Raw genomic sequence first — 12,638 nt, 5'->3', positions numbered from 1 at the left:
GGAAGAAATGCACGTACATACCAAAACATATTCAGATTGATAAAACCTTACGAACGCCTGCCAGTGAGCTATTTCCTTTAATAAATTCAAAATCAACCTGTAAATGTGCACAGCTGGTTCAGCCTCACATCCCGCCCTCTACACGCCCACATTCAACCATTAATGGTCAACGCAAAGCACCTTATGAATGTTGATGCGTAGAAATGAGCCTGCCGATCAATACCGAGTCACGGCAACTACCGAGAGGAAGGACACTGGTTCCCTGCTAATTCTTCCATGTACGCAGTCCTAACAGAGCCAGCGTATCTATCGTGCAACACGAGTGGCACCTTAGTATTTATATATATTTAATCAGACTGATTGCTTCCAAAATGTTTGATAGGTGGACACAATTTATCTATGTAGGTGTGTTTTCTCATGGCATTGTGATGAGGACTATTAATGAGGTATGAGGAGTGATCGTGCGAGAGCTGTCTCTGGCTTTTCTTTCCCACACTTTAAAGATGTGCCATGTCAGGTGACTGCAGAGGCTGTGCGAGCTCAGAGACTCGCGTCAGAGATCATCATCAGATCTGTGTTCAGTATGCTGTATCTGTCTCTATGGAATCAACCATGAAGGAACAAATAAAGCCGTGTTCACTGCAGCGATTCCACTCACAAGCACTAAATGAAAACTCAGGTCGTACTTGGTGGTGTATGCACAGCGTCAGAAGGTTATTGAAAACTACTGATGCTCTGTTCTGCACTCCTTTAACGCTAATTGACGTTATCTTACAGATGAGGATAATTTCATTAGCTTCTCCACAGCTGATCGCGAGTGTCGGTAGTCTGGCCCTCTCCTCAGCGCTAATAAAATATTAAGCTAAATTTGATTTGAGGTTTGAGTTTGTTTATATCTTTAATAATCGAAATGCGCTTACAGTTATGGCTCACGAATACAAACACAAATAGCACTGCTGGTTCGACTGCTTATGATGAAGAGAATATATAAGTGCAAAGTAACTGTGTGAAATGAAATGTGAAAAGCGTCATTACAGGTGTAATGACGCTTTTCACATTTTCATTTCTAGTCTGGCTTCAATTCACCACCTCACCATGTGCGGCGGCAATTTCCCCGTGTCCCCAAAATGTTAGTACGCATCGGTAAGAGTTAGTGTCCGTTCAGGTCGCGGCAAGTTTGTTTTTATAGATCACAACTTGTGCGGGGGAAGTTGCGTACGCCCCTTTCTGGCCCCGTTATGTGCGTATGCAATGGGTATAAATGAGACCCCTGGTGATTTGATATTCATGTGAGACAACATAGTTTTGGAAAATTGAGAAGATGCATCTAAGGACTCGTAATCAGAAAGGGAGTGGGTTGACATTGTTAGTGTGGTGGGACATTAAATGATTGTTTTCATGCAGGAGGATGGGATGTTTATCTTCAACAAAGTAATACATTGTGACCATGACTATGCCGTAAATGGACCTTGAGCCAATTGAGACTGCTCGTAATCATTAATTGTGCCACACGTGTCCTCTATGGTGTGAGTCATCTACTGTGAGGTGCATTCCTGTGCCGTAGTTAAAAGAACAGCAGGGGCTGCGCGTTATCTTTCAGGGTGAGCACACATACATCTTGCAGAACTCTCACCAGCTATGCCAGAAACGCAACCTGCAGCCTCGACCGTCCTGGGGGGTTCTCTGCAGAGAGGAGGTGTGCGACGACATTCATCACTCCTGGGACACGTGTGGGCTTTGAGTGGCAGAAGAACAGCCACTGATCCGGGTCAGTGGAGTGAGGGGTCAAAGAGAGCTCCCCGTCTGTTTATGTACATCGGCACGCAGATGTTGTCAGCGAACCCGACAACATGTCGACTCATCAGCAGGCCCATTTCCAAGTGACCTCTCGGCACAAAATATGACTAGCAGTTGACAAGCGGAGAGGCGAGTGTGTGTAGAGAGAGTGCCATAAGGGATGTAGCTTTAAAAGATTACTGTATGTAAGTCAAAGGGTCGCGAGTGTCTGCACATACGGCCCATGTCTGCACATACGGCCCATGTCGTGCAGCAGGTTGTTACCTCTCTGTGCATAGCCAACATGAGCTGAGATAATAATAAGACCATCTCTGCGGGAAGTTTAACCAAGGCTTAACTGGTCATTTAATTCTATGTAGCTGTTAAACTGACGAGCAGTTGCTTATTATGGGGTTCTGTTCTGTTAAGTTTTACCTTCAGTTGAACTTCACATAGTTTATGCACGAGTAGGATGGAATTCCCAGTCGACGTGGACCGTTTCTCATTGTTTTGTTATGTTTGGGAGGAATATTTCATTTGCAAATTTCAGGCTGAGGTTAACAGATGATCAGGTAAGCGGTCCAAGTTTAGAAAAGCAAAAGAGATTATAGTCATAAGAGCATTTTGTTTATTAAATTGTGTTTTCCTCTAATCCCAGCAGTCACTGGTCTACACAGGGATGCCCCCTCATCAATTTACATTCAGCACTGATAATCATTTTTGAAAATCACCTGGGGGAGCCTGGTGTTACAGTGCAAGCATTCGCACAGCAATTATGTGTGTGTCTGTACAAATGAGGTCAATGCACATAAGAACCCAAGGTAATCACTTCATGCATCACGGCTGCCATCAAGGACACTTAAACCCTTCGCCGCGATGTAATTGCTCCGAGAAAGAAGCAGCGGTTGAGGTTTATCGCTAATCATTGTAGTGTATGGCTCGGTGTTGGTTATCATTACACTAATGTATTTATCTGGCTTGATTTGACCTCAGTGTGTCGCTTACTGGTCTCCTTGTAGCCGAGCTCCTCTTGATATGGTTGGAGGTAATTACCGGGGGCCTGCTGCATCACTGAGCAGCCAAGGGCATTTCTTCTTCTGCTCTGACCGAACCACACAACAGGGGTTTTCCTTGGCTTATATTTTCAGGACTCCCAGACTCTACCCTCCCTCCTCATCAAGGTCTCTCACTTTCAGCTGATCTCGCTACACCTCTCACTCTTTGCGTATGCATGCATGCATCGTCATGTGCACTTCATGAATGCAATACAGAGGGAGTCTGTCTCTTGTGTAGTGTTTGATTCTTCTTCTAATAAAAGGAGAACACGGTTCCTCCTTTTTTTTCATCTCTAAACTGGGCCATGAGCTACAGTGCTGCTACTACTGTAATTATCAACCTTGTGGGAAGATAGAGGGTGGGAGGGAGTGGAGCCAGGGAGGAAGGAAGTCGTGGAAGCTAGTTAACAACATAGAGGCAAGACCAAGGGATGCTCTACGTCTTACCCGAAAATAAAAGAGGGACGGATGGGAGCAAGAGGAAGAGAAAAGGGCAGTGATGAAGACAAAGATACAGAGTGTGACGAGCAGGCGTGAGGAGCAGGGAGAGTAGATGGGGGAAGACAGGTTGAGAAAGGAGGAAGAAGAAGGATAGCCGTACGAGGGCGAGGTGAAAGAAGGACTAGGAAAGAATGAGGTCTATCACATCACCAGCAGCTCCTACAATGACATCTGAATATACATCCAAGGCTCCATACATTATTTCATGTGACAATGGCAGCAGTTCACATAAGTAAGACAGAGTTATTTGCCGCTTATTAATGGTGCTGACAAGAGCGTCTCAGACACGAGCAGAGGCGAATAGGACTCGCACTGCTTCCCTGACACATTCAATATTCACATATGTGCTTCATTAGCATTATGACAGGTACATATCCGTGACACTTGACGAGATGCTCGGCACAGGGCGATTCAGTGTTATGTGGTGCAGCCTCACAGCCTTAATCTATAACATTATGGCATCAAATTTGATTTCTTCAGGTTAAAATCTGATACTTCTTCGCCTCGCAAGACCTCTGAGCTGAACAGTTTCCCAAAGCACCCCACCTGTAACTTTTCCGCACGGACCCGCCGGCAAGGACACAAATAACACTTTAATATATGCAGAACAAACACAAGCATTCCTCTGCACTCCCACAGGGGTCCAGACCTCTGTCAGATCGTGTGATGATCACGCAAGTAAACAAGCCACCGAGCTAAACAGCACAGTGAATGACAACAAACCATTCAGAATTTAAACTTGCATTGATTCGCTCTCTGAAACACTTTGAAATAGTCTATAAAACGGTGCGCTTTTCCCACACAGAAGAAGAAGAAGAGACTCTGCATTACAGCTCTTCATGGGAGGAGGGAATCCATTGAATTTCAGCAAAACACTCCCTGAGTTTAGTTGACACCGTTTCGATATTCACACAATGGCATCTAAACATACAGATGCACAAGGAAGCAGGCACCAGTAGGCTTGAATAAATTAATGTACAGTACGCATACGCAGAAATGGATGCCAGGGAGCAAAGCACAAACCAGACATCCCATCGAACACAGTCGGTTTACAGGAGCAGTGATCTATATTTTTTACTCTTAGTAGTGGGGCAACCAGAGAGCTCATTGCTATGTAGGTCTACATTTAGAGCGCTCCACCAGACTAGGTCAGTTTTCTGATTCCGGAGTAGTCGACTTTAGCAGCTGGATGTTTTTTTGATGTGTGAAGTAGAAAGATCGCACGGCCGGCAGCTGCTTCATTCAGGGCCACTGAGGGATGCACCCGGCACTGGGGAGTTGGTCTGCGGTGTGGACGATGGTCTGGTGTCAGTCTCGAGTGCTCTCTCTGCTCCATTCTGTCGACCTCTTACTGCGAGCGGGGCTCTACTGTTTATTTAACGATTCTGAAGGTCATCAAAAGAAAATGTCAAAGAAAATCGAAGTCGACCGCAATTTCTCATTGTTGCACAACACACACGGCCTTGTAGGCCACACACGCCTACAATGCAGAAAAATGATGTTTGCCCCCGGTCTGCCATACGTTGCTCCTCTTTTCAATGACAAATATCCAATTTCCCGCTTTGTAAAACAAGTGTAAAACAAGGCAGTGACTAGAGACTATAGACCTTGCAGGTACATACAGTATATATATGGGTATATATATATATACATATATATATATATGTGTATATATATATATGTATGTATGTATGTATGTATGTATGTATGTATATATATATATATATATATATATATATATATATATATATATATATATATTATATATATTGTGGCATCACAAGGGGACAGGTAGTGGAGGGACGCTACAGAGTGGCCACCAGTGCAAAAACTACATCTCCCAGCCTGCCTCACCGCTCACCCAGCTGCAGCTGCTTAAGGCACCTGATTGAGGCAGGGCTGGGAGACTTAAGGGAGAGCACCTGGGAAGGAGAAAGGAGAGCGGAAGGTGAACCCACGAGCACCTGGAAGAGGACAACAAGGGAGAGGACCTCGTAGCCTGGATTCACCAGGATTGAGTTTTTGTTTGGTTAATTAACCGCTTTCTCCTCCGGGATGTTTTGTGTTACCTAACTGGACCTTTTTTTTGATACTTTGTTGTTTTTGGATGTTACCTTGCTGGTGGGATGGGAAATAGACCTGGACTTTTTGTTAAATACTCTTGGACGTGCCTGTGTTCATCTCTCTCTTTGCACCGCCCCAGGCTAGCCTGTCCTAGCGACAGCCCGTGACACTACAATATATATATATGTGTATATATGTATGTGTATATGTATATGTATATATATATATATATAATATATATATATATATATATATATATATATATATATATATATATATATATATATATATATATATATATATCTTTGCCAGAAGCAGAGTTTTAAATGTGTTAATAATTGGGCTGAGGTGTATAAGTGCATGACTGTATAATATGAAAAATATGATAATTTAGTCAAGTGTCTTTACATTATCAAGTCAAAAATTGTGATTTCTTTCACTAACTTCTCCAAGAAAATTTAAAAAACAATAATGATTGTTTCTTTCAAAGAGAATGACACACAATTTGGATATTTTCATGTCGAGGAAAAACCTGGGATTAAAGATGTTAACACTGTCACGTGCAGACACATCTTTCTGGTATTTTATCAAAGGACTTTCGATTTCTCTTACAGTACTTGTCCCGTTCCTGCCCCTCCTCCTCTCACATCCTCTCTACTTCTTGTCTTCTCATTATTACCTCTATAGGTGTCCTGCATCCTCACTGTCTTTCTCTTGTTAGAGGTAAACTAAATCTGTCCTTGTCAGCTTTTATCAAAGCACCCACAGATTGAATTTAGCAGGTATGTGTGGGAGGTTAAGGTGGTATTCTCAGGACGAGGAAACAAAAGGCTGTTCTTTGTACACACATCTGTCCGCCTCCTCACTTTGAATAAGACTTAAGGCCATTGTCAACAGCCTCTCTGCGGCTCAATATATTTTCACAAGCCAACTCTCAACTCATAGGAAAAGTCACGGATCCCTTTATGGCAATTGACTGTAATTGTCTCAACAGTCTAAAGGACATCTGCAACCCTGAGACATAAAGTTAGACAAACCTTCAAAATTAAATACATAAATACATCCTGTAATCTCTAATGGGTTGTGCTTTATATAGGACAAACTAAAAGATTAGAGCTCAACAGTTTGTTTTTTCATTGTGGTTTAATCTGAAGTGGGCATCTTGGAGAAAGTTTAAGGGATTAACCAGATCACCTACTTCTACACAACAGCTGCCTCCCCATTCCCTCAAATTGATGTCATTTAGTACCAGATACTGTATTAAGTTCCCTCCGATGAAACAAGTTTGTTGAAAGCTGAAAATCCCCAGAAATTGGATGACCTCAACAGCAATCACCCACTAATCTTTTATGTGTCTAGTCGAGATGCAGACGGACAGAAAGCTGTTGTTTCTCGTGAATCTCTCAAAATTAGATTTGGGCTGGATATTGTCATCCCTAAGCAGAGTCATGGCATTTTTACTCAGTTTGGTTTGTGAGTTCAGAACATAGAGGTTTTTTACTATAGTATTATATAGTACTGTGGTGAAACATTATAGTTTATGGAAGAGAGTGTTGTATTTACCCGTGCATACGTTGTTAAAACAGACACACGGAACTCCCCTGCGTCAAACCACGCGCAAGGGCTTCTGGGACCTATGTCAATTCAATTCAATTCAGTTTATTTTGTATAGCCCAATATCACAAATTACAAATTTGCCTCAGAGGGCTTTACAATCTGTACACATACAACATCCCTGTCGTATGTGTCACGGACCTCACATCAGATCAGGAAAAACTCCCCAAAAATAACCTTTCACAGGGAAAAAAGGGAAGAAACCTTCAGGAGAGCAACAGAGGAGGATCCCTCTCCCCGGATGGACAGATGCAATAGATGTCATGTGTACAGAATGAACAGCATTACAAAGTTACATAAACACATTACATGAATATGACAATGTATGAATGGACCTCCAATCCATGAAACAGAAGGAGGTAGAGAGGAGGGGGGGCGGGGCATCAGCAGGGCCAACGCGGGAGGCCGGCTCACCAGGCATCAGACACCGCCAGGTCCAATGGACCCTATGAGACGTGAAGTCACAACAACTCCGGGGAGGATGCAGAGTTAATAAGGTGCAATGGAGAGATGTAAATTCATCCATAAGGAGAGAGAGAAGAGGAGATAGGTGCTCAGTGTATCCTAAAACATCCCCCAGCAGCCTATAAGCCTATAGCAGCATATCAAGGGGCTGGACCAGGGCAAACCTGATTCAGCCCTAACTATAAGCACTATTAAAGAGGAAAGTCTTAAGTCTACTCTTAAATGAGGTGACTGTGTCTGCCTCCCGGACTAAAAGTGGAAGCTGGTTCCATAAAAAATGTCAAGACCACAAACAGGTGCTTGTGGAGCGGAAGCAGGTGTTTGAAGAACGGAAGCAGCCTCTAGGACCTGCGTCAGACAGCAGACACGCCTCCTCTATATATACTCTGTGCAGCAGCTATTCAGAGACTGAGATGCTCTGCGAGAAGGGGGAGAATTAACCACGCCCAGAAACAAAGTAAATAATTTAAATAATTTAAAAAAAGAATAATAACTAGAGCCGTTCTCAAAACATCAAACTACCTGCAAGATTTAATACATAGAGGTATAAGAATCCAGATCTAAATGAACCAAGTCTGTTTTATAGAGTTAGTATAAGAAGACAACCTTTTGTTTCCTCAACAAAGCAAACCAGCTTAGAAGAAGAGACTAATAACGTTATTAATGGGACAGATCCAATCGCAGACCTAAATGACAGACCAGTAAACGAAGGGTTAGCTCATAATAATAAGTGTTTTGTGTTTGACGACGACGGCACAAGAGACACATTTTACACGCGTGACAAAGAGGACACTCCCTGCATTACAAACAAGTGGCTCATAAACTCTGCCGAAGAACCAAAAACTTCCACTCACTTTAATTCATGAATTCTTCTTGTCTGGATGGATTTGTTTCTGTCTGTGCAACGAAACGTTGTAAATACTAATCTTTAAAAAAAAAAATCATATGCTCTAGGATATAAGATACGGTAAAATTACGTCACACCAAAATGACCTTGGTTGGTGGTTCTAAAGTTTAAGACAGATAACGACAACTCTCGGTGCACTAATGGTAGAATTTCATGAACATTTTAGTGAGTATTATGATAATATGTTACCGTGAGACTTTTGGCGAAAATAATTGTGACAATTTGATTGCAGTACACCCACCATACATTATTAATGAACATATCTAGTATTGTCTGTTACAATATTTTAATTTGAATTGTTATGCTTATGTTTTGGTACACAGGGAACTTTTATGGTGAAGGAAAGATTGTTCCCTGAAGAGCTATTGTTTCCTTAGCCCTTAAAACCTTTCATATTCCCAAATATTCATGTCTATAACATTTAGAAAGTGACAATCAAAGTCAAGTTTTTGTTTTGTTTGAGTGAGTGAGTGAGTGAGTGAGTGAGTGAGTGAGGGAGTGAGGGAGTGGTCGATCAGGTTTCATTGAGAGTGACCTTAGCAACAGCCCCCTTCAAAGCAGTCTGTAGTGGTCAGAGAAAATAATAGAACATATAGAAATGTTTTATATGAAATACCCAAACTGAAAATGTGTGTCTTTTTTATTCCCAGCAGTATGCTGTACAATTACAGCAATTTAGCAAAGATAATGTGAAAAAAAGTATACAATACATCAATATACAATATTTTGCAGTGACCGTTCATTTCCTCCCCGTCTCCCTGCCTCGACGGGGAGCCTGATTTTACAGCAATTCTCTTCCCTTTAATCTCCACTGCTTACTCTCTCTCCACCTCTCTTCCTGTATTTCCGATTACCTCTTTATCTGCGTCCAACCCCATCATAGCCACCCACCTCCACCTTTTGATACAGTTTTTCTCTGACATCAGTAATACTTTTCTCTTTAAACCTTCATTTACCTGCACAATTGGCCTCCTTCTCTGTCTCAGTCCTTCTCTGTCTCAGTCCTTCTCGGTCTCAGCACCCCCTCTCTGTCTCAGCCCCCCTCTCTGTCTGAGCCCCCCCCCTCTGTCTCAGCCCATCTCTGTCTCAGCCCCCCCTCTCTGTCTTAGTCCTTCTCTATCTCAGCCCCTCTCTGTCTCAGCCCCTCTCTGTCTCAGCCCCTCTCTGTCTCAGCCCATCTCTGTCTGAGCCCCTCTCTGTCTCATTCCCCCCTCTCTGTCTGAGCCCCTCTCTGTCTCAGCCCCTCTCTGTCTCAGCCCCTCTCTGTCTCATTCCCCCCTCTCTGTCTGAGCCCCTCTCTGTCTCAGCCCCTCTCTGTCTCAGCCCCTCTCTGTCTCAGCCCATCTCTGTCTGAGCCCCTCTCTGTCTCATTCCCCCCTCTCTGTCTGAGCCCCTCTCTGTCTCAGCCCCTCTCTGTCTCAGCCCCTCTCTGTCTCATTCCCCCCTCTCTGTCTGAGCCCCTCTCTGTCTCAGCCCCTCTCTGTCTCAGCCCATCTCTGTCTGAGCCCCTCTCTGTCTCAGCCCATCTCTGTCTCAGCCCATCTCTGTCTCAGCCCATCTCTGTCTCAGCCCCTCTCTGTCTCAGCCCCTCTCTGTCTGAGCCCCTCTCTGTCTCATTCCCCCCTCTCTGTCTGAGCCCCTCTCTGTCTCAGCCCCTCTCTGTCTCAGCCCCTCTCTGTCTCATTCCCCCCTCTCTGTCTGAGCCCCTCTCTGTCTCAGCCCCTCTCTGTCTCAGCCCATCTCTGTCTGAGCCCCTCTCTGTCTCAGCCCATCTCTGTCTCAGCCCATCTCTGTCTCAGCCCCTCTCTGTCTCAGCCCCTCTCTGTCTGAGCCCCTCTCTGTCTCAGCCCATCTCTGTCTCAGCCCATCTCTGTCTCAGCCCCTCTCTGTCTCAGCCCCTCTCTGTCTGAGCCCCTCTCTGTCTCAGCCCATCTCTGTCTCAGCCCATCTCTGTCTCAGCCCCCCCTCTCTGTCTCAGCCCCTCTCTGTCTGAGCCCCTCTCTGTCTCAGCCCATCTCTGTCTCATTCCCCCCTCTCTGTCTCAGCCCCCCCCTCTGTCTCAGCCCCTCTCTGTCTCAGCCCCTCTCTGTCTCATTCCCCTCTCTCTGTCTCAGCCCCTCTCTGTCTCAGCCCCTCTCTGTCTCATTCCCCCCTCTCTGTCTCAGCCCCCCCCCCTCTGTCTCAGCCCCCCCCTCTCTGTCTCAGCCCCTCTCTGTCTCAGCCCCTCTCTGTCTTAGTCCTTCTCTGTCTCAGCCCCTCTCTGTCTCAGCCCCCCCTCTCTGTCTCATTCCCCCCTCTCTGTCTCAGCCCCCCCTCTCTGTCTCAGCCCCTCTCTGTCTCAGCCCCCCCCTCTCTGTCTCAGCCCCTCTCTGTCTCTGACCCCTGTCACAGTCAGTGAGGTCCTGATGAGAAGCTACCAAATACTGCGTTGTCTGATCAGGTGTTGCTGACTAAGCGAGTTTGCGGCCCCGGTCTCTTGGGGTCAGTTTAGTGCTATCCTCTGCTGGATCTCTCCTTGTAACCCAGTCTGTTGCTCGCCAGCCGGGGCCAACATTTGTGGTGCGACCGTCGACTGGCCCCTCTGATGCTTACACCTACAACATACTACAGTGCACCTCTGAGCCAAACAGTCCACACGATGCAACAAGATGTCTTGGTCTGCACTAAATTTGCATGCATTCATTTCGACCCACTCAGCTGATAGTGCTGCTATTTTTAATGCATTTCTGTGGTAACACTGTTAAATCTAGTGGCATATCCCTTCTACCAAAGTCTGCGGATTCTTTCTTTGTGGCACATATCTGGCTCATTTTTAGATTTAAATTAGAGCACCAATCGATAGGCAGACCATTTTTTTACACGTATTTCCGCTCTTTTTTGAAGGTGACATTTACACAAATGGGCCATGGTTATACGTCGGCACACAGCTGCACAGACAGTGAACCGGCCAAAACACACAACGCGTCTTCAGCGTGAGTGAAAAGAGATCAAGCTTGCACTATGTCACAACACAACAACAAAAATAAGCCGTGAAGGAACGACCTTAAAAAACCTTCAGACAGCTAACGTTAATGGAGGTTGCATTGACTTGCATTGCCATGCGTTCAAGCTCTATTCAGTAAAAAGGACCGTTTATGTCCTAGATATTTTAATTGTCTTTTATGCAAATAACCACCGACTTTGGGACGCTTGACATTCTTTTTCAGGACAGGGGTGAAAAGAGTTGCTGTTATTTTTTAATTCCTACAAACATCGCAATATCAAGTCAGACTTCTAAAAATCGGGATATCAGAATAAGTCAAGAAAATTCTCTAATTTATACGCCTGCATATCATTTCCATGCACACATATGTTTGTGCTAAGGTTGCGCGCTCATTTGATCTTACTTAGAGAAAGGTAAAGGTGATTCAGCAGCTTGATATCCCTCCCTTTTCAAGTCAGATTCCACCTTGAATGAACTAAGTGAGTGATTATTGGTGAATTGCTATACATTAATGAGCTGAATTGATCTGAAAAGAGGGCAGGAGTGCAGATCACTGACGGGGAGGTTTTTTTCATTGGTCAGGCCAGACCTTGAAGGGGTTAGTTACTTGTATAGTAAGGGACAGTACAGGACACCTATAGAGGAGGAAGATGAAGAGGAGAATGGCAGGTGGTGTGTCATGGATCTCATCCAGTGTGAGCTTTGTGCTAACCACATGTATAAGCAGCAGGGTTTATGTCCGTCCCTATCTTTATGGCAGTAGTAAATATAGCGTATGTGCTGTGGTGTGATGCTATTATGACAGCTGAGAAGAACTTCTCCTGTTTAAAAAAACAAAACACACTGGGGGACAATCAGAATCCTGTGATGGCTGTGCTACGTGGATAAAATGTCTACCTGTATTTCCTGGTAACAAGGTATCAACAAGCGGAAGTTTATGTCTACTTTCTAAACCTTTTTCAGACCCACAGAACTTTTAAAAGTATGTATACCAAGTCTCAATGTCTTTCAGGCAGATTTTTCTTTCCTCTCAATTTGAAACAAGAAGATTATACTCCTTGGCTGTTTTTTTTGCCCGTGTTACACCATTATCAGTACATCTACAGGTCTATCAGGTAGTATATTTGGTCTGAGCGTAACCATATACATTCATGGTACCCAGAGAATGAATCCTGATGTCTTTGGTGACACCGACCTCACCACGAGCACCATCAACAAAATGTTTTGATTTTAGTGACATTTCTGGAATGTATGGATTGCTTTGAAATTTGAC

General features: G+C 44.3%; 1 protein-coding gene across 3 annotated transcripts in view; it reads right to left on the bottom strand.

Moving 5' to 3' along the window:
- Nucleotides 1-12,638, bottom strand: part of fgf11b (fibroblast growth factor 11b) — a 30,631-nt gene that overhangs the window by 15,221 nt on the left and 2,772 nt on the right. Inside the window, exon 3 of one of the 3 annotated variants that reach the window (XM_034550213.1) lies at nucleotides 1,650-1,683. The exons of 1 other annotated variant lie outside the window; for it this stretch is intronic. In XM_034550213.1, the coding sequence (XP_034406104.1) occupies nucleotides 1,650-1,683 (34 nt within the window). Of the gene's footprint in view, nucleotides 1-1,649; nucleotides 1,684-1,905; nucleotides 1,922-12,638 lie in introns of those variants that run through there. One more of the 3 variants, XM_034550215.1, reaches the window with a different exon arrangement.

The sequence above is a fragment of the Cyclopterus lumpus genome, chromosome 14 (assembly GCF_009769545.1).
Source record: "Cyclopterus lumpus isolate fCycLum1 chromosome 14, fCycLum1.pri, whole genome shotgun sequence".
In the NCBI taxonomy this organism is placed as follows: Eukaryota; Metazoa; Chordata; class Actinopteri; order Perciformes; family Cyclopteridae; genus Cyclopterus; species Cyclopterus lumpus.
The sequence above is the reverse complement of the archived record's forward strand: the minus strand, read 5'-3'. Positions and strand labels throughout refer to the sequence as shown.